We start from the raw sequence: 26474 nt of genomic DNA on the forward strand, positions 1-26474 counted from the left end.
GATGGAATCAGGTAGGAATCCGCCCTGTGTCTGCTGTTCCTTAGAGGATTTATTTAGGCCCCTGAAGTGTCTTAACAACATGCTTCACTCAAGGTCAATGTCACTGCTCACAGTGTGTAAACTTCACCGCACAGCAAGATCAGCACCTTCATTATTCATTGTTTGCTCTGATTGTGTTGCTGCTGCTGGGTTATTTTATTTCCTCATGGAATAGTGCATGTCTGTCTCTTCACACAGACATTTTAAAGAGATTGTCAAGGTTCCCCAAAGCATTGGATAGACACTTATTGAAGAGTTTAATAATAACAATAAATAATAATAAAATAAATAAATAAATTGACTTAGTGGGTTTCAGATGTAAAAAAGATCAGAGCCATAATTTGAGACTCACATGTGCCCAAAAACATAAGAATCAAAATATATTGACGTCACATGACTTTTTTATTGGGCCTGTTAGCTAATATATTAGATGTAGTATACACCATGTTATTAGGTATTATGTGCACGGTAGCCCTATAATATACATGATAGAAGTGTTGGGAAGTTAACTGAATGTATTATGCTCTTCCCGCAATTCTGTTCACCGATATCAAGTATCCCACCAAACCGTACAAAGCTGAAGTTAGCTTTCACCATAGAAAATAGGAAGTCTATCAAAGCCAAGATACATGACTGTTGTGTCCTAGGCACTGGTTGGGATGTACCTCCACACCTGCCTGGTATGGAAAGTGGTGTCCAAAACAGAGATAAGGAAGGTAAAAAACAACAAGTTATGGAACTGGTGGCTTGGATCTTGGGTGATGTATAAAGTGTTTTCTCACTTGCGAATAGTCCTGGTATAAATATAAGTGCATTTTGAGGGGGTGTATTTTTGAAGCACACCTTCTGTGTAAGGTGAGCATGCTGCAAAATAAGAATTGCTTCCCAGAAGGACAGTATGTTTGTCTCCTTTTCGTAGCGCACTGTTTTGTCTTTAGGCAATAATTTTGCCTAAGTTTGGTTATTTGGTCTCTTGTTAATATGAAGTACTGAACCATAATGATCCAACAATTGGGTCTAGCAATAGGGCTATATCTCAGAAACACCACGGTGAAAGAACTACCAAATACGGCCCACTAACCCTACCCTTATTCCTGGTGAGGCCCAGCAAATTTCATGGCAAGGTCAGTAAGTGTGTCAGTTTGAGATCACTCAGAAAAATGGGCTGTTAAATAGTAAGCTTGTCTCAACTATACACCAAAAATGTCCATTACCATTTCTCTGCCTCAGTTTCTCTGGTGTGTGACTTTGCCAGGGACTGAACACACCCGTCTTCAGCTTCCCACCCTGTGTCAGCACTGCGTGCCTGTGCCATGCACGGAACCTACCAATTTTCCGCTCCCCTCTCTGTCCAGTCCTTTGTGCCTGGGCCATGCTCCAAGCTTGTCTGTTATCAGTTCCACGCCCCATCTCAGTGCTGTGTGCCTGTGCCATACACCGAGGCTGAGTGTTCTTATAACAGAGCCCCCGTCCTGCTGCCCATGAACGCTGCTCTCACTTAAGCATTTAGGCTGAAATGTTCCATGCCAGGTGTCTGCTTCTGGCTGAACTTTTTGGAAAGTTTGTATAAAATGGAATCTGTTGGCTGTTTCCTTCATATCAAATTCCCACTCTCCTCTGAGCTGCTTTTTGTTGTTCTTGCCCTGGTGCATTTTCCAGCAAAGTTCACAGTGATTGGACCCCGTGACCCTGTCACTGCCATCCTGGGTCAGGAAACTGTGTTACCCTGTCACCTGTCCCACAGCATGAGCGCTGCAAACATGGAGGTGAGATGGTTCCGCTCAGAGTTTGTATCCTTTGTGCACCTGTATCGTGATGGGACGGATCAGTATGAAGGGCAGATGCCAGATTATCGGGAAAGGACAGAGCTTTTGAAAGCCGGACTCACAGATGGAAATGTTCCCTTGAGTATTCTCAATATCAGACTCTCTGATGAAGGAGAATACCACTGCTTTGTTCAAGACGATACTTTTTATGAAGAAACTATATTGGAACTGTGGGTAGCAGGTCAGTGGCTTGTGTCAGTTTTAGCTTTGTGTGGTCTGCAGGCTTTGTTCTATCCTATTACAACAACAACTGTGACTCCCTGCTTGTGAAATATTTTACAAGAATGCAGTTTATGTAAATTTCAGCAAACAGCCACTTTTATACTTGGGAGAATATGCTAGAAACTTTCCTGACATGTTATTAAAATCATTTTCAGGACGGTCCAGGCACTTTCTTGCCCAAAGGAAATTCTTGATTGACTCCCAAAGGGTCTTTAGTTAAGAGGGAAAGGACTTCTAGACACATATGACCTTTCTGTTGCTCTGCAGTTATTTCTAGGATGTGTGGGTATGGTGGGACTGACCGACTTGTATGGCCTTCTTATGGGTTCCCTGTTGGTTGTTAGTTACTTAATGGTGTAGTCAAAATCAAATGCAGCCTTATTTTCTGAGACTGTATAATGGTGGTGCTGGGGAGGGGAAACTATGTATTTACCACTTTTAGACAACACTGAGTATTTCTCCCCTGCTACTTTGACACTGTAACCATGACACCAGTTAGATTTTTTTTTTAAATAAACCTATCTATCCAATGCACTAATGATAAGATTTTCAAAAAGTTCACATCTAATTCAAGTATCTAAATGAAGTGGTCATATGTCCAAACATGCTCAGCACTCAGTTGCTCCTGTGTCGAGACAACAATATCTCCCATTGATTCAGTGAAATTATTGTAAATATTTGTTCACATTTTTGTGTTTCCATGAGCACCGGAATTTCAGACATTCCAGTATTCATTTATCCCTTTTAAAGACTGCCTACATGAATTAGTGCATTCTCATGTGAGTAAGGGATTCACAAACTGTCCCTCAACCCTTCTGCTTTATAAATTAACTTATGGAATTAGCACCTTTATGTATTTTCCCTTTAGGTCTGGGCTCTGCTCCTCTCATCTCTGTTGAGGGTCACCAGGATGGAGGGATCCAAGTGGTTTGTCGATCAGCTGGTTGGTACCCAGAGCCTGAGGTGCTTTGGAGAGATCTCAGTGGGAGACATTTACCATCACTCTCTGAAACAACATCCCGAGGAGAAAACAAACTGTTTGAAATAGAAACTGCTCTCATTGTAACAGAACATTCAAACCAAAACTTGTCCTGTTGGATCAGGAACACCGTTCTCAGTCAAGAAAAGGAATCAGCAGTTTATATAGCAGGTCAGTCATCATCCAAACCCCACCCTGAACTCACCACGCACCACTAGAAACAGAACAAAACATAGGAAGAAAATAACTGAGACATCTGTGGTGGACATTTCGTACTCCATATACAAACACAGAAGATGGGAGGCGGGTGTCTTTATGGGGTCACAGTTTAGGCAACTTGATCCCCTTAATTGTGAGTATTTGGTTTTGGATTTCATATAAATTTAATGTTAAGTCTGACTTTCCTGAAACTCTAGCATGCATGCACAGACACACACACACACCACACAAAAACTTGCAAATTTTTTAGAAGAAACTTTCACTTTCACTGACAGTGTGTGTTCCTGTAACATTAAATTGATCTTAATGATTTTTTTGACTGGTAAATTTTGTACTCTGGCTTGATTGTGATCTGTAGAGCCCCGCAAATCCACAGATAGCCGCTTTATATCTGCAGATATTCTCATCCACAGATGTGGATATCCACGGATCATTTTCGGGGATCACAGATTGGATGCGGATACAAATTTTGTATCCACGCAGAGCACTAGTGATCTGTTCGCTTCACCAACTCAGCCTTCATTACTTTTGTGAAATGTGACCTAAGTCATGTGATGTTGTTTCTACCGACATTCAATGGGACTTGTGCCCCTTAAGTAACTTTGGTCCAGATCCACAAAATATGCACTGATTAACTAGTTAATCGATGCCACTTTCTTGTCTGAACACTCTTGTATAAGTTTCAGAGTGCCCTAAATAGATTTAGTTTCAGTCAATTCCTTATTGACTTCAACTAAATGAAGATAGGGCACTATGAAGCTGATTTATGATTTAAGGTTTTGTGCAGGTAATAGCTATGGGGATTCAAACATTAGAAATAGATAGCTGGGTTTATGATGGGAGAACGTCCCATGGTGACTTGTCTGCCTGGTACGAAGGTTGCAGATCTCTCAAGACTATGTGTAGTGCTGTGGAGGAGCCGCTGGTCGTGGTACATGTGCATACCAATGACATAGGGAAGGATAGGAGAGAGGTCCTGGAGGCCAAATTTAGGCTCCTAGGTAAAGATTGAAGTCCAGGACCTCCATGGTAGCATTCTCTGAGATGCTTCTAGTTCCACGCGCAGGGCCAGTTAGATAGGCAGAACTGCAGAGTCTCAATGCGTGGATGAGACGATGGTATAGGGAGGAGAGGTTTAGATTTATTAGGAACTGGGGAAACTTTTGGGGAAAGGGAGAGCCTATACAGGAAGGATGGGCTCCACCTAAACCAAAATGGAACCAGATTGCTGGCACTTAAAATTTAAAAGGTCATAGAGCAGTTTTTAAACTAAAGGCTGGAGGAAAACCGACAGGTGCGGAGGAGCACATGGATCGGACAGAAACATCTCTTAGGGTAGGACTTATTAATGGAGATTTTCTGTGTCCTCGTAAGGAGGAGAGGATGGAAAATGATGAAATACAGGTAGGATCTGATCAGAAACAGTCAAATGAAAAAAATTCCCATTCAATTACATCAAGAAATGTCAGACAGCTAAAAAATGACAAGTTTTAAAAGTGCTTATATACCAATGCTAGAAGTCTAAATAATAAGATGGGTGCTAGAATGCCTCACATTAAATGAGGATATTGATATAATAGGCTTCACAGAAACTTGGTGGAATGAGGGTAATCAATGGGATACAGTAATACTAGGGTACAAAATATATCGGAAGGACAGAACAGGTTGTGCTGGTGGGGGAGTGGCATTATATGTTAAAGAAAGCATAGAATCAATGAAGTAAAAATCTTAAATGAACCAAAGTGTACCATAGAATCTCTATGGATAGTAATTCCATGTTCTAATAATAAGAATATAGCAGTAGGGATATACTACCGACCACCTGACCAGGATGGTGATAGTGACTGCGAAATGCTCAGGGAGATTAGAGAGGCTATTAAAATAAAAAACTCAATAATAATAGGGGGTTTCAACTATCCCCATATTGAGTGGGTACATGTCAGGACAAGATGCAGAGATAAAGTTTCTTGACACCTTAAATGACTGTTTCTTGGAGCAGCTAGTCTTAGAACCCACAAAGAGGAGAGGCAATTCTTGATTTAGTCCTAAGTGGAGCACAGGATATGATCCAAGAGGTGAATATAGCTGGACCGCGTGGTAATAGTGACCATAATATAATGAAATTTAACATCCCTGTGGTGGGGAAAACACCATAGCAGCCTGACACTGAAGCATTTAATTTCAGAAAGGGGAAACATACAAAAATGAGGTTAGTTAACCAGAAATTGAAGGGTACAGTGCCAAAAGTGAAATCTCTACAAGCTGCATGGAAACTTTTTAAAGACACCATAATAGAGGCTCAACTTGAATGTATGCCCCAAATTAAAAAAAACATAGTAAGAGAACCAAAAAAGAGCCACCGTGGCTAAACAACAAAGTAAAAGAAGGAGTGAGAGGCAAAAAGGCATCCTTTAAAAAGTGGAAGTTAAATCCTAGTGAGGAAAATAGAAAGGAGCATAAACTCTGGCAAATGAAGTGTAAAAATATAATTAGGAAGTCCAAAAAAGAATTTAAAGAACAGCTAGCCAAAGACTCAAAAAGTAATAGCAGAATTTTTTTTAAGTACATCAGAAGCAGGAAGCCTGCTAAACAACCAGTGGGGCCACTGGACAATCGAGGTGCTAAAGGAGAACTCAAGGATGATAAGGTCGTTGTGGAGAAACTAAATGAATCCTTTGCATCGCTCTTCATGGCTGAGGATGTGAGGGAGATTCCCAAACCTAAGCCATTCTTTTTAGGTCAAAAGTCTGAGGAACTGTTCCAGATTGAGGTGTCATTAGAGAAGGTTTTGGTATAGAATAATAAATTAAACAGTAATAAGTCACCAGGACCAGATGGTATTCATCCAAGAGATCTGAAGGAAATAAAATGTGAAATTGCAGAACTACTAACTTTAGTCCATAACCTATCATTTAAATCCGCTTCTGTACCAGATGACTGGAGGATAGTTAATGTGATGCCAATTTTTAAAAAGGGCTCCAGAGGTGATCCTGACAATTACAGGCCTGTAAGCCTGACTTCAGTACGGGGCAAACCGGTTGAAACTATAGTAAAGAACAGAATTTTCAGACAGATAGATGAACATAATTTGTTGAGGAAGAGAAAACATGGTTTTTGTAAAGGAAAACCATGTCTCACCAATCTACTAGAATTCTTTGAGAGGGTCAACAAGCATGTGGCCAAAGGGGATCCAGTGGATATACTGTACTTAGATTTTTAGAAAGCCTTTGACAGGGTCCCTCACCAAAGGCTCTTAAGCAAAGTAAGCTGCCACGGGATAAGAGGGAAGGTGCTCTCATGGATTGGTAACTGGTTAAAAGATAGGAAACAAAGGGTAGGAATAAATGGTCAGTTTTCAGAATGGAGAGAGGTAAATAGTGGTGTCCCACAGGGGTCTGTACTGGGACCAGTCCTAATCAACGTATATAAATGATCTTGGAAAAGGGGTAAAAAGTGAGGTGGCAAAATTTGCAAATGATACAAAACTACTCAAGATAGTTAAATCCCAAGCGGACTGCATAGAGCTACAAAAGGATTTCTCAAAACTGGGTGACTGGGCAACAAAATGGCAGATGAAATTTAATGTTGATAAATGCAAAGTAATGCACATTAGAAAACATAATCCCAACTATACATATAAAATGATGGGGTATAAATGAGCTGTTACCACTCAAGAAAGAGATCTTGGAGTCATTATGGATAGTTCTCTGGAAACATCCACTCAATCTGTAGCAGAAGTAAAAAAAACTGAATGTTGGGAATCATTAAGAAAGGAATAGATAATAAGATGAAAATATCACATTGCCTCTATATGAATCCATGGTACGCCCACATCTTGAATTCTGCATGCAGATTTGGTCACCCATGTTAAAAAAGATATATTGGAATTGGAAAAGGTTCAGAAAAGGGCAACAACAATAATTAGGGATATGGAACGGCTTCCGTATGAGGAGAGATTCATAAAATTGGGGCTTTTCAACTTAGAAAAGAGATGACTAAGTGGAAATATGATTGAAGTCTATAAAATCCATGACTGGTGTAGGGAAAGTAGATAAGGAAGTGCTATTTACTCCTTCTCATAACACAAGAACTAGCGGTCACCAAATGAAATTAATAGGCAGCAGGTTTAAGACAAATAAAAATAAGTATTTCTTCACACAACGCACAGTCAACCTGTGGAACTCCTTGCCATAGGATGTAGTGAAGGCCAAGACTTTAACAGGGTAAAAAAAGAACTAGATAAATTCATGGAGGATAGGTCCATCAATTACTATTAGCCAGGATGGGCAGGGATGGTGTCCCTAGCTTCTGTTTGTCAGAAGCTGAGACTGAGCCACAGGGAATGGATCACTTGATGACTACCTGTTCTGTTCATTCCCTCTGGGGCATCTGGCACTAGCCACTGTCGGAAGACAGGATACTGGGCTAGATGGACCTTTGGTCTGACCCAGTATTGCCATTCTTATGGTCTTATGTTCTTATGCATCAGTTTATTTAAATTGGTGCAACCCTCATATGTTGTCAACTCTTGAACCAATTTAAGAATGACCACATAAGAGGGTTGTCCCAGGTTCACTCAATCAGAGCACAAACCATGTGCAGAGAAGGCCTTAGGCACATTTGAAAATTCCATCCTGATTAAGTGACTGAATCACTGTGAACACAGGAACAGCAAAAGATGATTCATTAATTTGCTGCACAAATGTTTGGAGGAATTGTGATTATGATTTCTCCCAATATTAGGGGGTAACCGTGGATTTTTCAAAAATATGCTAATTAATCTGGCAATTTCTGAATGTTGTTTACCGCTAAGGGCCAAATGCTTTTCTCACATAACCCTATTGGAGTCTTGGTTTTATGAGCAGAGCATTTGCCCCTGAAGTCTGTGCCCTCTGAATAGCAATGAATCAAATCAAGATAAATCAGTGTTAAAGCTGTATTGATTGGAGCCATTTTTAAAATCAGTTTCTGGTCTTTTGTGTAGTGTAGACATGGCCGTTCTTTCACTCTTGTCTAGCACAAATCCTGCTGGGCACTATTTATGTATTTGTATGAAAATCTGCTTTTAGTCACCACTTCCAAACTAAGGCAAGCCCTGGGTGTTTTGTTTTTCAGATTCCTTTTTCCCAAGGGTGAATCCCTGGATGGTTGCACTGAGTGTGATCCTGGTGCTTTTATTTGGTTTCATTGGCCTCACTGTTTATCTGTTTAAAATGAAAGGTAAATATCAGAGGGAGAAATATACTGTAAATAAAGTTTTTTTCCCCTAACAAATAAATAAGGGCAATTTAGGGATTTAACATGAAAAGAACGTGTGATCTGCTGATCTGGTTTTAAATAAAGAAGAATGCATGTGAATTTATTGATAAAGGGTGAGGGCAGAGGTGCGAGGGAGAGAATAGAAGGGAGAAGAGTCTCAGTAAAATAGAACTGAACCAGAGAATTAGATAATAGCAGATACTTCTCTGTTCCACTTGGTCCTCCATCTCCCTCTCTTCCCAGTTCTCAGGGGGTTATCGCTGTCTGTCTCTGGTCCCAGTAGAAACAAGGTTCTGCAAAGCCTAGCGTCTCCTATTTGTACTTGAAAAATCTCTTTTTTGCTAATAAAGTGTAGGGAACCTGGACACTATAGTGATGGGCCCTATAGAAATGCCCCTGTGGTAAATCAGTAAATAAACACATTTGTTCCTCAGAAAATAAAAAAAAATCATATCAAATGTCACATAACTCAGATACAGCTGTCCATCCCCTGATGAACTTCATCCATAAAGAATATCTGCCCAATTTCCAAATAAATTTGAGATGTCCCTGAGTCCCTCCATACCCCTAATAAATTGTGTACCTCTTTTAACACTGTTTCATGAAGCAAGGAGAGAGAATAATTTATATTTATTTCTGTATTTTAAGGGAAACTTACTGAAGAAGTTGGTAAATTTCAATTTTCCTTTTTCCACAAATATACATTTTTACCACGGCTACACAGTTGCATATGGGCTTGTTGGTTTCTCTGATTTATTTTTATTTCTCTTTGTTTGACAGGGGTGGGGGTTATGTGTGTGTAATAGGCTGGACCATTATAGGCCCATTTGGATGTTTCCAGAGACCACTTCCCTTTTAAAGTCCATCCAATTAGGGTCAGTTAGGGTCAGCATAAGTTATGTGTCTCAGGGGTGGAAATTTTCAGTGTAGACCACCCCTTGGTCTCAGAGGTTTTCTGAGAAGAAAATTGCTGTACACAATTGGATCCTCATGTAGGAGTGTAATTGCATCATCAGTGGGTTAGGTGGCCTAGTGGTGAGCACACTTAGTGATCCCTCCCAGTGGGCAGGTCTTGCAGTCCTGGCCAATTTTTAATCAGAGGGGCAAGGAGGTGGGCAGTGGTAGGGGAGCCTGGGACCACCCACTCTACTGGGCTCTGACCCAGTGCCCTAGGAGGGTCATCATTGTCTGGTCCCCAAAGTTGTCCTCAGAGTCGCCCTACCTGGGTCAGTTATGACCAGCTGTTTTTCTCAAGAACAGGTTAGACAAAAACCAGTCAGAGGCGGTCCAGATAATACCTAGTCCTACCACGAGTGCAGGAGATTAGACTTCCAGTCCTATGATTCTAATAGAATCGCAGAGTTAGAAGGGATGAACAGATCATCTAGTCTGACCTCCTTAAGAGGAACCTGAATAGAAATAGTTTCTTAGCCTAAGTTTCTGTTTAATGTTTAGGCAAACTAGATATAGAAATTGGTAAATGTCATTATCCTTCCTCAGACAAGAATTTTTTTTGTACCGAATGGGATCCTCATGTGGGAGCTGGTGTAATTTTTATGGAGTTTGCTTTTAAATTTAACGTTTACAATTTTGTTGCAATATGAAACCTCTTTTTGTATGTTTGTTTTCTTGCTTTTTATTATTATTCTTTTTGGGGGAGGGAGGTTAGTGTAATTGTATAAAATGTGTGGAAGCACTAAATTGGGTAGATTTCACACCAAAAGCTAATTTGAAAAACTGGTAAGCAATAGAGTCATGGCGTCACAGAGTTTAAGATCAGAAGGGACTGACATCCTGAAGAGGAGGTTGATTTCTCGCAGCCTTCACTGTCATATTGATGATAAAGAGACATAAAAAATAAGAAAAGGGAAACGCCTAACAAAAATATATCTTTATTTATCTTTAATTTTTAGGCAAACGAGATAACGAGATAAGTAAGTGTCATTATCCTTCCTCTGAAAAGAAACTTTTTGTACTCAGTTGGAGTTTCATGTGGGAGTTTAATTGTGGTTGAGTTGTTTGCCTTTAAATTTAATTTTTAAAATTGTTGCAATGACAAATTATTTTTGTTTCCTTTTTTATTGTTCTCATTCTTTTGCGGGGTGTGGGTGGTTGTTTTTTAATGTAACTTTATAAAGTGTGGAGAAAGACTAAACTGGATGGATTTCACACCAAAAGCTAATTTGAAAATTTGATAAGCAATACAGTAGCAGAGTAGGTAGTGGCCACTAAAATATGGCCCAGGAGGAATTGTGGGAAGGCACTGGTGGACTAGCCCCTGAGATGTTTATCTTCCCTCCACACTGCAAAGTGGGCATGTCACCAACCTGAATTAAAGTGGTACCTGGGCTACAGCCTATACGCAAAGTCTTGCCAGCTAACCTGGGTGTAAAGCACCACCAAACTTGAGTCGGAGGTTTTCTGTTTGTGCAATAAATAGGTTGGGAACAGCCAGATAAGACCCTGGGCTAACTGCAGTGAAGATCCACCCTGGGAGAGAGACAGCCAGTAGAGGTTCTGATGAACTTATAACATTCTTTTTCCCTTGGTGTATTAGTTTGTACAATATTGAATCATGCAATACATGTTCAAATCTGCACTCCTCTAATTATGTGGCTGGCTTTAGGGTGGAGAAGATCTGTGGCACCTATAGAAGAAGGTAATTAAAGATCATATTTTATCAATGTCCAAATATCCATTGCCATGGGGCAATGTACCTCCTTTTTCTTGAATCTGGGAGTGGGTGTTATAGTTCAGGGCAGACCTCCCCAGCACCCTGCATTTCATGGTGCATCACAAGGTAAGACGGGGTTTGTGTCTATGTCCTACCACAGCATAATGAATCTATATCATATTGCATCTATTCTTCCTGCCCCTTCACCGCCCACATGTGCACTGCACCCTGCAGAGATCTGAGATAGCGGCTCCCACTCATTGTACAGATCCAGTGGGACATGCACCTCCACAGCCACTTCTCCAGCGGGAGTTTGTTTTATCTCCCTCTGCTGCTGGCCTGTCTCCAGTGTCTCTCTGTTTCTTCTTTCATCTTTTCCCCTCTGAAGAAAGCCAGTAGCTCTGCAGTGACCGCACACTGACGGGGTGAGCAGGGACTGTGTCTATGGGCGATCATTGCTCCAGTCTCAAGCAGAGGAACAGAGCCTTGATCACAGACAGGGGCTCTCCTGGCTCCATTATACAAATCTGGGGAGCTCCTGTGATCAGAGTTGTGAGGTTGTCTCATTTCCCCTTTCTTCATCCACCACGATCCCAGCATGCTCCTGTCTCTGATTAAAAGGACGTCACTTTAGTCTCCACATCACTAGCACGACCCTCTCCCTCTTTCCACCAGCCACCTATTCTGTACCTCCTCCCCAGTGGTGGAAAAGCCACTGGGCCAATGGGGCCTGTGCCCAGGGGCGATGGCCAATTGGGGGCCCCCAGAGAAATGGGCTCCTCTGTGCCCCAACCCGCGCTGCCTACCCAGTGCTCCTGCCCAGAGAGTGAAGTCAGGGCTTGGGGGCTTGCTCCACTCCATCCACCCAGCACTCCAGCTGGGGAAGGAGATCGGGGTGTGGGAGCTTGCCCTTCTCTCCAGCTGGAGCACCAGGTGGGCACAGCAGGGCATGCCCCCACACCCTGGCCCCATTTCCCCAGCAGGAGCGTGGGAGTGTGTGTGTTCTGCAGGGAGAAGGGGTAGGGAGGGGCCCTCACTTGCTGTGGCCCACGGCCCCACAAAATCCTAATCCGCTCCTGCTTCCCCCACACTCATAGCTTCTGTCTCATTCCATCATGACCCCCACACACACTTGTCCTAACCCCTCCCTTCCCCAGGCTAATGTACTTTTGTGCTGCAACTGCTGCTGAGCAGTGACATTCTGGGCACGTTCAATCCTGGTACCGTGGCTATTGCTTTCTGAGCGGTGACATTTCAGAGCAGGCCAGGTGTGGTGGGGAGGCCCCATAGCAAAGTCCAGCACAGGGGCAGCTGGGCCACAGTGAGATTGAAGGTGGGGTGGGGGGAAGCTCTGTCAATGTTCACTAAGTTTTACCATCTGCTGGGGCTGCCCGAGTCTCTAGTCCCCTCCCCGGGGAGAGGTGGGGGCAGGAGGGGAAAGATTCTTAGTCTCAGGCCTGGCCCAGCTGATACTTTCACCCCGTCACTGGCCCATCTCTGCCAGAGGAGTGACTCTCCCCAGCTCTGTGCTGAGATCTCAGAGCTGATGGGTAAATCCTGGAGGAAGGAGATTCCCTGATTCACTCTCCAGCTGGGGCAGATCCTGTCACTGATGCCATCAAACCCTCCCCCAGGGCTGAGCTCTGACCCTAATGCTCTGATTCTCTCTCTCCAGCGAATGTGACTCTGGATCCAGACACGGCTCATCCCCAACTCGTCCTGTCTGATGATCGGAAAAGTGTGAGATGTGGAGACACACGGCAAAATCCACCTGACAATCCTGAGAGATTTGACACTGAGCCCTGGGTGCTGGGCTGTGAGGGATTCACCTCAGGGAGACATTGCTGGGAGGTGGAGGTGGTGGCTGGGCGATACTGGGCTGTGGGGGTGGCCAGAGAGTCTGTGGGGAGAAAGGGACGGATCAGTCGTAGCCCTGAGGGGGGGATCTGGGCTGTGGAACGGGGCTGGGGTCAGTTCCAGGCTCACCTCCCCTGAGACCCCCCTGCCCCTGAGCTGGGCCCCCAGCAGGATCCGGGTTTGTCTGGACTGTGACCGGGGGCAGGTGACATTTATCGATGCTGGTGACGAGGCCCCGATCTTCACTTTCCCGCCGGGCTCCGTCCCTGGGGAGAGAATCCGACCCTGGCTCCGGGTGTGGAGATCCCAGCTCAGCCTGTGTCCCTGAGACAAGCAGCAGAGGGAGGAACCAGAAATCAGCCTCTCTAGCCTCACACACCCCAGTCTCTATGACCTTGGAGGACTCCCGTCTACCCAGCCCCTGGCTCCTCATCTCTATGACCCCTGGTAGCTCCTCCTCTTCCCTGCAGCCCCAGAGATGGGAGGGGGAAGAACCCCTGGGGCTGCAGGAGGGGCCCTGAGGGGCAGAGGTGGGGGCTGGGCAGGGGGCAGAACTAACACCCGGCTGGGGACAGGCAGAGGTGGGGGTGGCAGGGACACAGCATTGATCAATCAGGGTTTGGGGGGTTGGGGAGAAGCAGCAGCAGGGAGCGTTTTGTACAGATCTGTGGGATTAGATCTCACTGGGGTCTCCCAGCCAGAGCTCCTGCTGCAGGGGCCCAAGTTACTTCAGGACAACTGGTAACACTGTAATGGTCACACACACCCATGGGGGGGAGGGGGAGATGGGTGCAGATTGATGGAAAAACCATTATATAACCTTAAAAAAATCATCATCAGGTCAGTCTCATGCTTTTTTTTAAAACTCCTGAGATTGGCAGCACTGCGGGAGGCAGGGACAAGGCAGGTTTAACCAGAGGGAATTAAAAGAAGCAAGAAGACAAATATGAATGAAAATAAAACAAGAATAAAGGGAGAGTCCAGGAGAAATGGTGGAAAATAGAACTGAGAAGAGTGACAGGAAAATATCAGTGGCAGGGAACCAGCCAGGTGACAGCAAGAGGGGAAGAGATAAAATCGGGGGTGGCGGAGGGGGGAAATGGAGCAGTCATGGGGGATGATCTGTAACAGGGAGGGGAGGAGAGTGGGAGAGAAACAGGAAAATAAACAGGGATCAGAAGTGAGGGTTAGAAAAATGAATAGAAAAGGACAGTATGGAAGGAAAGGGAACAGAGAGATTTATGACATGTTGCTGAAAGTGAGACTGTAACTCATTAATTCCCTATATTAATTCCTGGCCATTGGTGCTATTTTAGTGCCATAAAGAAAACTGTTCTCAGTAGCTGGGGATCTCCTTGCCATGCTGTGGTTATTAAGGCTCCTTCTCGGCTCTGTTTACTTACCACCTTTAGTTACTTACTGTAAATAAAACATTACAAACAATTCTTGGTGTTCCACTTTAATGTCCCAGCTGCAGCTGTTGGGGGCAGAGCCGTGGGATTTGCTTCCTGACTTGATCCTGTCCCCCCAGCCCCCACAGGGAATATCGCACCTCTAGGAGGAGAGTTTGCGTTTTACTGTGATGTGTCACTCTCCAGCCTGTGCTCTGTCTCTGTCCTGTACACACCCATGTCAATCAGGAATTGCTCAGCTGTGCTTGGCGGAGAGGTGAGAGGTTACACAGGGAGCAATCCATGCAGGGACTCAGGTGTTGCAATGCTGAGCGTCACAGGGCCTAATTTGTAGGTAACCAGAAAATCACATTCTGCAAAACTGAGTCAGGTGCCGAAACTCCCTAGACGATGCATGGGCATCAGCGTCACCGTACAGTGCGATTCACAAAAGCCAGCTCACTAGGCAGGGAGCCATCTAAGCTAGAGACGGGGAGATGCTGACAAGGGGGGAGGGGTGTCCTAAGCCCTGCCCCCTCTCACAGACAGGTGCCTAAATCTGGGCTGCAGAGGGGCATCTGTCTCTGCTTAGCAACCCACAGATGGGAACCCAGCGCCTGACGTCAGATGGCTCAGGCACCTAAGGCTTTTCTTGCTGAAATGAGGTAGGCACCTGCCTTGCTCCACACAAAATGTGAGGGGGGGGAGGTGGAGATGTTTTTTTTTATGTCACCTGCCTTATAACTTTTACCCCCATGGTCAGAGCACTCCGTTGGCATGTGGGGGACGCAGGTTCAACTCCACTGTCTAGAGTAACTCATGAATGTGAGTACCAACCTCAGGGCAAACAGTTAAAAAACAGGGTACAAACCCTACGCTAAGTATCAAATGTGAACTTCTCAAGCACCATAACAGCCTGAACATGGAGTCACAGACAGTCCCCTTGGGTTCTCCGGTCTATCTTGCTGCTTTTCTGCCTCCTCCCCTGCTATATCTCCCTGCTCCCCCTGCCGGGGCTGCCACATTCCCAGCAGCAGAGTCGGGGCAGCTACTGGCCACAGGTGTCTGGTTAAAGCCACCAGCTGCTCTATCCTAGCAACAGAGAATAGTGGAAGACGTGGAACAGGAGACAACCTCTCCCCAGCCCAGGAAGAACCATGAATAGAAACCTTCCCACCACAAGTCAAAGGGAGCAGAAGGTGGCAGCACTCAAGGGAGAGACTCTTATCCAGAAACGGGGAGAAGCATCCAGGAAAGAGCCCCCCATCAGCCCAAGGCAAAGGGATGTGGCAGCCCTGAGGGGAAGACCTCTCCATTCATGTCTCTGAATTTAATATTTCAGACATGTAGAAATAGTCACCAGAACCCACCTGGTCAGAGTTAAGGGTGTTTGGATGCTGGGCACTGAGAAGATTTCTGTTTACTCTGTGTGTGTGTGTGTGTGTGTGTGTGTGTGTGTGTGTGTATCCCAGACCTGGTTAGGTGCCACCGGACTGCAGTAAGCAGAACCCAAGCATCTGAGTCCTAGGATCCCCAGATAATTCAAGCATCTGGGACCAGAACAGAGCCCATCCACTGCTCCAATCTTGGGGTCCCTAGCCACATTCATGGGGGGCTCTCTAGCCTCCTATCTGAGGTGTGAAACCCGCTGCCTAACCTCTGGTGCAGAGCTGACCCTCCAAACTTCTGTATGCTTAAACACACCATCTCCTGGAACTCCACGCCAAGGTGAGATCCTGCTGATTTCAGCTGAATTCCCTCCGGAGGCATGCATTAGTTGTGAAGCATTTGGCTCTGTCTACACTAGACAGCAAAGCACGGCCTGTGTGTTCACTCATGAGCAGGGCCAGCTCCAGGCACCAGCTTGCCAAGCAGGTGCTTGGGGCGGCCACTTCGGAGAGGGGCGGCACATCCAGCTATTCGGCGGACGGTCCCTCACTCCCACTCGGAGCGAAGGACCTCCCGCCAAATTGCTGCCGCAGATCGCGATTGCGGCTTTTTTTTTTTTTTTTTTTTTTTGTGCCGCTTGGGGCGGCAAAAACCCTGGAGCCGGCCCTGCTCATGAGCATTGGGGAGAAAGATCTCCCAGCACTCCTAGTAAACCAGGTCGATGCTCAGAGCCTGTCTACACTGGTGCTTTACAGCACTCAAACTTGCAGTGCTCGGGTGGGGTGTATGTGTGTGTGTGTGTGTGTGTGTGTGATTTTTCACACCCCTGAGCCAGCAAGTTACTGTGCTGTGAATTGCCAGTGTAGACAAGCCATTTCACACACAGAGACTCTTTGCACAAGTCCAACACACTATTGCTCTTTCACGTAACTATATAAAGCACAAGAGAGTTCAAATCACATAGCACGAAACGACCAGCCTAACTGCAGTGCCCCTCACTAGCTCACCCTTCCCTGGGGAGTCCTGGGGGCCATGTGGGCTCAGGAAAAGCAGGCAGGGCCCTCGGCCTCATGAGGCTGCTGCATGCTGAGAGATTTTGCTCTCTCCTTCTGAGTTGGAGACAAAGAGTGGGATCCATGAAGGGACTCGGGTATTACAATGCTGAATGTCACTGAGTCTAAATTGCAGCTGCCTAGAAAATCACTGGAATGACACCTTGAGCCACAAAGCCTGAGTTATGGGGAGATGTAAGTGCCTTAGAATGGGTGACACAAAAGCCAGCGTGCTAGGCAGGGAGCTGCCTAAGCCAGTCACTGGGAGATGCTGAGCAGAGGGGAATTGCATAGGGAGTCTAGGCCCCGCACTCAGCTTTGTGGATTGCAGGGCTGTTCCTGTGACTCTCTAGTGCCCATTGTCTCTTGATAAATGTTGTCCCTGATGTCAGGGCCGGCCTTAGGGGTGGATGGATGGGCAGCCATCCAGGGGCACTGTTCTATAGGGGGAAACCTCCGGCACAGGGTGCCCCTCCTCCCGCTGCTGCTCTGCTCCCATCTGCAGCCACCACTGCTCCTGCACCCCTTCCCCCACCCCTGCCTTGGAGCCACCCCTGGCCACCGTGTTCCTGGGAACCTCCTGTCTGCTGTGCAGAGGGGTGCGGGGGTGGACTGATGTTGGGGTGTCCCCCTCCCCCACCGATGTACCCTGTCTCTGCTGAGCTGGGGTGGGGGACAGGAGTCTCTGCTGCTGCTTCTGGGCAGGAAGTGGGAGCTGCTGCTCCTTCAGGCCTTGGCTACACTTGCGAGTTACAGCACTGTAAAGGCTCCCCCAGCGCTGTAACTCACTCCCCGTCCACATTGGCAAGGCATTTGCAGCGCTGTATCTCCGTGGTTGCAGCGCTGCATGTACTCCACGTCCCTGAGAGGAATAGCGAGTGCAGCGCTGCCGCTGCAGCGCTGCGGCGCCAGTGTGGCCGCCCAATGCGCTGTGAATGGCCTCCAGAATTATTTGGCAGTATCCCACAATGCCTGTTCTAGCCACTCTGCTCATCAGTTCAAACTCTACTGCCCTGGCCTCAGGTAACCAACCATGTGACCGACCCTTTACATTCCCCGGGAATTTTAAAAATCCCCTTCCTGTGTGCTCAGCCCGGTGTGGCGTGGAGTGCTATCAGCGAATCTTTCCAGGTGACCATGCCTCCACGCGCCAAGCGAGCCCCAGCATGGAGCAATGGCGAGTTGCTGGACCTCATCAGTTTTTGGGGGGAGGAAGCTGTACAGTCCCAGCTGCGCTCCAGCCATAGGAATTACGATACCTTCGGGAAGGTATCAAAGGACATGATGGAAAGGGGCCATGACCGGGACGCCCTGCAGTGCAGGATTAAAGTGAAGGAGCTGCGGAGTGCCTACCGCAAAGCCCGCGACGCAAACGGGTGCTCCCCGCAATGGCCGCAAATGGCCGCTCGAGTGCTCCCCCCGTGACCTGCCGATTCTACAAAGAGCTGGAGGCGATACTTGGGGTTAACCCCACCTCCACTCCGAGCACCACCATGGACACTTCAGAGCTGGTGTGGGGGGGGGAGGAGGAAGAGGAGGAGGAAAATGGGAGTGATGGTGGTGGGCCAGATGGAGACACCCCAGAATCCCTGGAGCCATGCAGCCAGGAGCTCTTCTTGAGCCAGGAGGAAGGTAGCCAGTCGCAGCGGCCGGTACTTGGTGGAGGACAAACAGAAGACCACGTTCCCGGTAAGCGGTTTTTTTTTTCGGGAAGGAATTTTTTCGGTGCAGGCTCTTTGGGAGAGGAGGGTTAGGCATGCATGCCTAGATGCGGAATAGTGCATTGATGTGGTTTATCACATCGCGGTAATCGGCCTCGGTAATCTCCTCGAATGTCTCATGCAGAACGTGTGCAATGCGCTTGCGCAGGTTTATCGGGAGAGCCACCATGGTCCTTGGCCCAGCCAGGCTAACGTGTCCGCGCCACTGTGCCACGAGGAGCGGGGGGACCATTGCTGCACACAGGCAAGCTGCATATGGGCCAGGGCGGAAGCCGCATTGCAGTAGAAGACCCTCCCTTGCTTCCCAGGTCACCCTCAGCAGCGAGATATCGTCCAGGACGAACTGCTGTGGAAAATGTTGGGACAGTGTTCAGTGTAGGTGCCCCCTGAAGCTGTTGGCTCTCCTCAAGGCACAGAAACCCAGAGGACAATGCAGCCCTGAAACAATCAGTCCCCCTTACTCACCATTTTGAGGCTCCCGTGGGATATGTGTGCTCTGTTTCGGACAGGAAATTATGCTATTGTGTAGACCCTGTGTGTTTTCTACTCCTTAAGTGCGGGGGGAATCATTACTCTGGCTGGTATAAACAATGCTGCCTCTGTTAAATGTTGTGTTTTGCCTATACAGCTGCATCAACCTTGAGACCTCAGCCGTCCCTCTTATCGCCTGCTCAGAGACTGCAAAGACTCAGGAAGAGACCGCAAAAAAGCAAAGAAGACATGCTGCAAGAAGTGATGCGGCAATCTATTAAAGAGAATGAGAAAGCACAGGACTGGAGGGAGAGAGAAAGCAGGATCCGCCAGGAAAACGCAGTGCACCGGCGGCAAAGCACCGCGCACCGGCAGCAAAGCACTGATAGGCTCATAAGCATCCTGGAGCGCCAAGCAGACGCTATCCAGGAGCTGGTAGCCATGCAGAAAGAGGAGCAGTACCGCAAACACAAACGCCACCCCCCCCCTACAGCCCTTGTCCCAAAACTCTTTCCGTTGTGCCCCACTGTCACCTCCAACCCACTTTGCCCAACTTCCGTGTTCTTCACGCCACCCGCTGCCTCCAACACCAGTATCTTCACCACCCAGCCCTGAAAACCACGACCCTTACCCTCTGCACTCAACCCCCATCACCATGCAGTATAGCTGTCCTGAAGTGCAGCACTCACTGCACAGCACACCAGACAGGACGTACGCGAATCTGTGATTGTACCATTCCCCACTCCACCCCCTTGTTTCTTTTCAATAAATAAATGTTTTTTCTTTTCAATAAATGGATTCTTTGGCTTTGAAAACATTCTTTATTATTGCATAAAGTAAAAGACTCCTTAGCCCAGGAAATAAACAGGCACTGCAAGTCTGCTTGTCTGCTTAGCAAACACTGATTCCTAAAGATTGGAACTACTGCACTTCACTCCCGTGCAGGGCACCAGATATCACTGCTGGTTTTCAGACTCAAATTGCTCCCTCAAGGCATCCCTAATCCTTGCAGCCCCGCGCTGGGCCCCTGTAATAGCCCTGCTCTCTGGCTGTGCAAATTCAGCCTCCAGGTGTTGAACCTCGGAGGTCCATGCCTGAGTGAAGCTTTCACCCTTCCCTTCACAAATATTATGGAGGGCACAGCACGCGGATATAACCGCGGGAATGCTGTTTTCGGCCAAGTCCAGCTTCCCATACAGAGATCACCAGCGGGCCTTTAAACGCTCAAAGGCACACTCCACAGTCATTCGGCACCGGCTCAGCCTGTAGTTGAACCGTTCCTTGCTGCTGTCAAGGCTCCCTGTGTAGGGTTTCATGAGCCACGGCATTAACGGATAAGCGGGATCTCCAAGGATCACAATGGGCATTTCAACTTCCCCTACCATGATCTTCTGCTCTGGGAAAAAAGTCCCGGCCTGCATCTTCCTGAACAGCCAAGTGTTCCGAAAGATGCGTGCGTCATGCACCTTTCCGGGCCAGCCTGTGTTAATGTCAATGCAACGCCCACGGTGATCCACAAGCGCCTGGAGAACCATAGAGAAATACCCCTTCCGATTAACATACTCGGATCCTAGGTGGGGTGGTGCCAGAATAGGAATGTGCGTCCCATCTATCGCCCCTCCACAGTTAGGGAACCCCATTTGTGCAAAGCCATCCACTATTTCCTGCACGTTACCCAGAGTCACGGTTCTTCTGAGTAGGATGCGATTAATGGCCTTGCAAACTTGCATCAACACGATTCCAACGGTCGACTTTCCCACTCCAAACTGGTTTGCGACCGACCGGTAGCTGTCTGGAGTTGCCAGCTTCCAGATTGCAATAGCCACCCGCTTCTCCACTGGCAGGGCAGCTCTCAATCTCGTATCCTTGCGCCGCAGGGTGGGGGCAAGCTCCTCACACAGTCCCATGAAAGTGGCTTTTCTCATCCGAAAGTTCTGCAGCCACTGCTCGTCATCCCAGACTTGCATGACGATGTGATCCCACCACTCGGTGCTTGTTTCCCAAGCCCAAAAGCGGTGTTCCACGGTGCTGAGCATATCCGTGAATGCCACAAGCAATTTCGTGTCATACGCGTTACGCGGCTCGATAGCATCGTCGGACTCCTCATCCTCACTCTCACTGTCACTTTGGATCTTAAGGAATAGTTCGACAGCCAAACGTGATGTGCTGGCGAGACTCGTCAGCATACGCCTCAGCAGTTCGGACTCCATTTCCCGCAGACAGATCGCACTGCACAGAAACCGTTGAAAGATGGCGCCAAATGTGGACGGAAACAAAGGGATTTCTGGGATGCGAAGTGATGCATCACGGGGCATTGGGACAGGACCCAGAATCCCCCGCACCCACGCCCCCTTCCCACAACCCATGGCGCCAGAATGGGAAAAGGTGCTCTGTGGGATAGCTGCCCATAATGCACCGCTCCCAATAGCGCTGCAATTGCCGCAAATGTGGCCACGCTAGTGTGCTGGGCAGCTGTCAGTGTGGACAGACTGCAGCGCTTTCCCTACTCAGCTGCACGAAGTCAGGTTTAACTCACAGCGCTGTACATCTGCAAGTGTAGCCAAGACCTCAGACTAGTGAGTGCTGAGCTTAAAGTGACAGCGCACTTTTTTTCTCTCTGTCTCACACACACACACTCACACAGAGTCTCTCACTCCCCGAATACACACACTCTCCCCCCAACACACACTTGTATTATTGTTGTTACTTCCTGTTGAAACGAGCTAGGCACCTATGTTCTCTGTAATTTTATTCTTTCAAAGTTGGTTAAGGATTGCACTGCTGTTATTTTAGGGGTTTTTTTGTTTGTTTTTTTGACTGGTCTGTGCATTTCATAATTTTATTTCTCTCTTATGCTTAAATTTAATTCTTTGAGGAGTGAGTTCTAAAATGCCTAACCTGTCCTGGCTGGAGTAATTCTCATTATTACTTTTATGAGCATATTGTGCTTTTTCATTCATTACTTAAAGTGGTACAATCAACTAATAGTATCCTCCTCGAATGTAAATTTAGCTTGTACTCACCTTAGCAGTGGCATTTTTTTTTTAAATTAGCTGAACACATAACTTTAGATACTGTGCAGACGCAGGTTACTTATTTACAAAAGGTATTTTTATCTGTAAAATAACTTAAAATTCATACAAAAATAAAAATTCCAAGTCTGATACTAATAGCAATAGTGGAGTCAAAAGCTAGTGAGTCATGTTCATGACTGTGATCAGTAAACATAAATGCCAAAATAATTAGAAAAATAAATTCCCATTCCTAATAAAAGAGAAAAAAAAACCTTAATCATCTATGTTAAAATTAAGTAAATATATTTTTAGTGGCGTGAAAAACAATTAAGTAACACAGAGTAGATAATGGCAGTAACACAGAATGTGTCTGTTAGAGAAATGAAGAAGATTTTATTTATCTCTACTAAAGATAGTGTACAAAGTATCAAATGTGTGTTTCTGATACCTGTGTAAAGCGCCAGAATTGAGCCCTCAAGGGAATATTTTGCTGTATTATCTCCTGATTGTTCTAAATTTACATATAAACTCAAAATGTGGCTTTAATTGCAGTTTGTATATATATTTTTTCTATCTGTATATAGGAATCAGATACATTGCTCCTGTCAGCTAATTCCTAAGTTATCTGCAAATAACCTAGAGTTTTCAGGTGCCTAAGTAGTCCCTGTAATCAGAAGTGAAAGTGGGCTGCTGCGGGGCAGTACGGCGTACAGGTAAGAACTGGCTGCTGGTACCGGCCCGTACATGGCCAATGTTAAAGCACTGCCGGGGCTTTTAACATCGCTGCCCCTTTTGCTTGCCCCTACTGGTGGGGCCACCAATGGGGGCAAGCAAAAGGGGCAGCTGCCCTGGGGGGGCCCCTGGCAATTTAAAAGGACTCAGGGCTCCCAACCGCTGTGGCAGTGGTGGCCATGAAGGGCTGGCTGGGGGAGTCTGGTCCCCAGCCCCACTCCTTCGACCCGAGGCCCTGCCTCTTCCGGGGGCCAGAGCCACCCCACACACACACCTTGCCCAGGAGGGACCCGGCATACCGGTTAGCCCCTCTACTTACTTTCACCCCTGCCTGGAATCACGGTTAAAGTTGTCCCCTGCCCCCTCCCCCCCAAAAAAATCTGAAATGGTGCCCTTGGTGAGCCAGGAGTGGCCAGAGGGCTGTGGGAGGGCCATGGGCTCTGGCAAGATGCAGCCCCCGTGTGACAGCACGAAGCCCTCAAATTAATCTCCTATCCCCTCATTTTGGAGTCACAACTCTCCCACGCTGCACCAACTAATTCCTCCAGCATTTGGTCTAGCTACACCTCACACCAGGAATACAGCTGGGGTGCATATAGATCATTTCCCAGTGACTAGTGACAGCCCCATGGCAGCAGGGTTAAGGTTGCACTGGCCTGTACCTTAACTCTGTATTTCTTGGTTTTCAGAAGTTTGAGTTTTGATTAACTTAGGCCAGGTGGGGGAGATAAAATCTTTTATGGGACCAACTCCTGTTGTTGAGATAGACGAGCTTTGGAGCTCCACCGAGCTCTTCTTTAGGTCTGTGTTGCTGGGAAGCTCGTCTCTTTCCCCAACAGAAGTTGATCCAATAAAAGATCTCACATCATCCCCCTTGTCTCTCTAATAGACCGGGGCCAACATGGCTGCAACAACACAGCAAATCACTTCTGATGAACTTGATGTTTTGGAAGGTCACGATCTTCAGTGGGAAACTGGAACTTTATGTTAACAAAAGGGGCTTTGTTGTTGGGGGGGGGAGGGGAGGTTGGTTTTTTGCCATTTAGTTTATTATATTCAGCAAAAACTTTTTTCTTTTTGAAATCATGACTGGATTCAGAGTCAGTTGTTCAGGTGACCCAGTTACATCAATCCAGTCATGATTTCAAAGAGAATCTTCTTCCTGCTTTTGCTGAATCTAATAAACTAAAGAGCCAAAAAAACAAAAACAAAACAAAAAAACCACCCCCACCTCAACAATAACAAAGTCCCTTTTGTTAACATAAACTTCCGGTTTCCCACACACTTGCGGTGCAGCAGGACTGGGGCTGTTTCTTTAAGAGAAGACTCGAACCTCCCCACGTGACAGGGTTTGGAATGAGGCAATTGACAGTGTTACTTTCACTTTCCCCAGGCGAACGCGGCGAGCCGAGCGCAGGTTTATCAATTCAGGAAAAAAACACGTTTCTTTTAACAACGTTCTGCGGAAAAGCCATGAGACAAAACTGCAGTTCGTTGATCGCCAGAATTAGCTGAGCAACATGCGTGAAAAACGGGAACAGTCAATGAACGTGTAACTGTCCCAGCCAAAGGAGTGAAGTCTGACCACACCCAGCAGATATTAAACTTCTCAGAAGACCCAATCAGGTGGGTGAACTTTGCTTCAGCAGGACTGTTTATAACGTCTAATACACGGTACTTATTGCTTGGACAGATTATTCAAAACACAAGGAGTAAATAATCCTGTGATAATTTGTTTCTCTCTTTATGGAAACTTGACAGTACATCTATATTCAAAGTGATGTACCGTCAAATACATTGCAGATTGTTTTCATAGCAATGTAACATGTGACCTTTACAGCTTGTTGAATTAGTCATTTCTTTGTTTGCTGTATTTTATTCAAGAACAGTGGGCCCAATACTGTTCTTGGGGGAGATTTGTAACAAATAACTGCCTATATTTTGAATACAGGAAATTTACTGCACCAAATCCAGCTGCCATCAGTCTAGTTTTCTGCCTGAGCTGTCATTGCAGTTTTCTGCCTCTTGACTGGGGGGCGGGGTGAATCCTTTTGTTCTTGTAAAAAATAAAATCATGCTCGGAATCAATCAAAACAGAAACCTGCCTCCTTTTCTCCTTCTGAACTCAGTGGGAATTAAGCATGTGCCTAATGTTGATCCTGTGTTCAAGAGTGTCACTGAGTAGGGACTTCAGGCTATATTAGAAAAAGGAAATTTATACATTGTGTAACAAATTATCTCTTCCTGTGTGAAAAGCCATTCAAGGGGCAATATCATGAAGAAACCTATAGGAGTACAGCTATTTTAAAATGGTAGTATTGTTGTGAAATTATGTTTTTGTTTTGTTTAAAACATTTTGCTTATTTAAAAATTTTTAATCACGTATTATTGCACAAAATATTAGATTTTAGTTTTTCTTTTTTTCAGTTTTCATTTTTTTCTCCCTTTTCTCCTTAGAGACAAGATAAGGTATGGGTGAATAAAATGTTTTTATTCCATTTGTTTAGGGTTTCTCATTTTGAATCAATTTGAATTTTTTTTTCATTTAGCATCATTTTGTTGAAAAATTAGAAACATTAAAATAATAGGAAAAATAGTATTTAAAAAAATTTCTAAAAGCCATATTCTATTGAAAAATCATTTTTGTTTTAGTATTTTTGACCAGGTTCAGTATTGTCAACTCTCATAGTTATTTGTGATTTTTATTTTGTCTCACAGTATTGGGTAATTTTCTGAAAGCCCTAATGTTGTAATTTTGAGTTTATGTGAGAATATTTGATTTAATTTAAAGTAAAAAATAAATTTCTAGCCTTTATAGTTAGTTGCAGGGGAAAGTTTAAGATTGAGTGTACCCTCAAGGCTCAGAAACCAAATGGCAAAAAATAGGAACTCAAAATATATATTTAAAACATTGATTTTTAAGTCAATCACATACCTTTTTTGACCCAATTTGTGATTTAAAAAAAAAAAAGTGTGTGCAGGGGGCGAGGATTTTTTGTATTGATTTTCATAAAGCAACAAATATTCTAAAGCCCCCCCCCAAAAAACAACAACCACCCCACGAAAATGTACAGCTTGTATATGTTCCCATAATTATGCAGTTTTACAGCTAATCAAAGCTACAAGACCAGACAATCATATGCACGGGAAGTAGGGGTGTGTGGGGGGGTGTGCAGTGTCCCTAGGTTTTATGCGGGGATCCACTCCTGGTCCCAGGGCTCCAATCCTGGCCCCGCACGTGGGGATCCACTCCTGCCCACCACTAGCTGTGTAGCCCCAGCCTCGGTCCCTTTACAGCTGTTTGTGCCACACCCTTCTGGAGATACAGCCCTGCTCCCAGCCCCAGCTCTGAGGGGAGGGCATGTGGGGTGTGAACAGGGGTAAAGGGGGCATGAGGTAAACATTTTGGGGTCACTTTCACTGGTTTTCAGCACCCCCACTGTAAAAACTTTTCAAGGGCCACTGCAGACAACAGAAGACCATACAATACCACACACACCTAACACATTAGGGTGGGGGTTACACTGACTTTTGAATACTGGGTTTGGCAGTGCTGCTGCTCTGTTTTTGAAAGGCACAAACAAATTTCAATTTTCTGCAATAATTCATCCAATCTACACAAACCAATG

The 26474-nt window shown here is 45.9% G+C and overlaps 1 protein-coding gene across 1 annotated transcript; it reads left to right on the plus strand.

The window, feature by feature from the left end:
* The first annotated feature begins 1610 nt into the window (after positions 1-1610).
* Positions 1611-13403, plus strand: LOC135887652 (butyrophilin subfamily 1 member A1-like). Its single transcript, XM_065415373.1, is given in 9 exon segments — positions 1611-2046; positions 2956-3237; positions 8401-8505; positions 9193-9213; positions 10000-10020; positions 10458-10478; positions 11171-11203; positions 12894-13197; positions 13199-13403. Coding segments are annotated over 9 exon segments (1428 nt in total).
* The last annotated feature ends 13071 nt before the right edge of the window (positions 13404-26474 follow it).

The sequence above is a fragment of the Emys orbicularis genome, chromosome 13, assembly GCF_028017835.1.
Source record: "Emys orbicularis isolate rEmyOrb1 chromosome 13, rEmyOrb1.hap1, whole genome shotgun sequence".
NCBI lineage: Eukaryota > Metazoa > Chordata > Testudines > Emydidae > Emys > Emys orbicularis.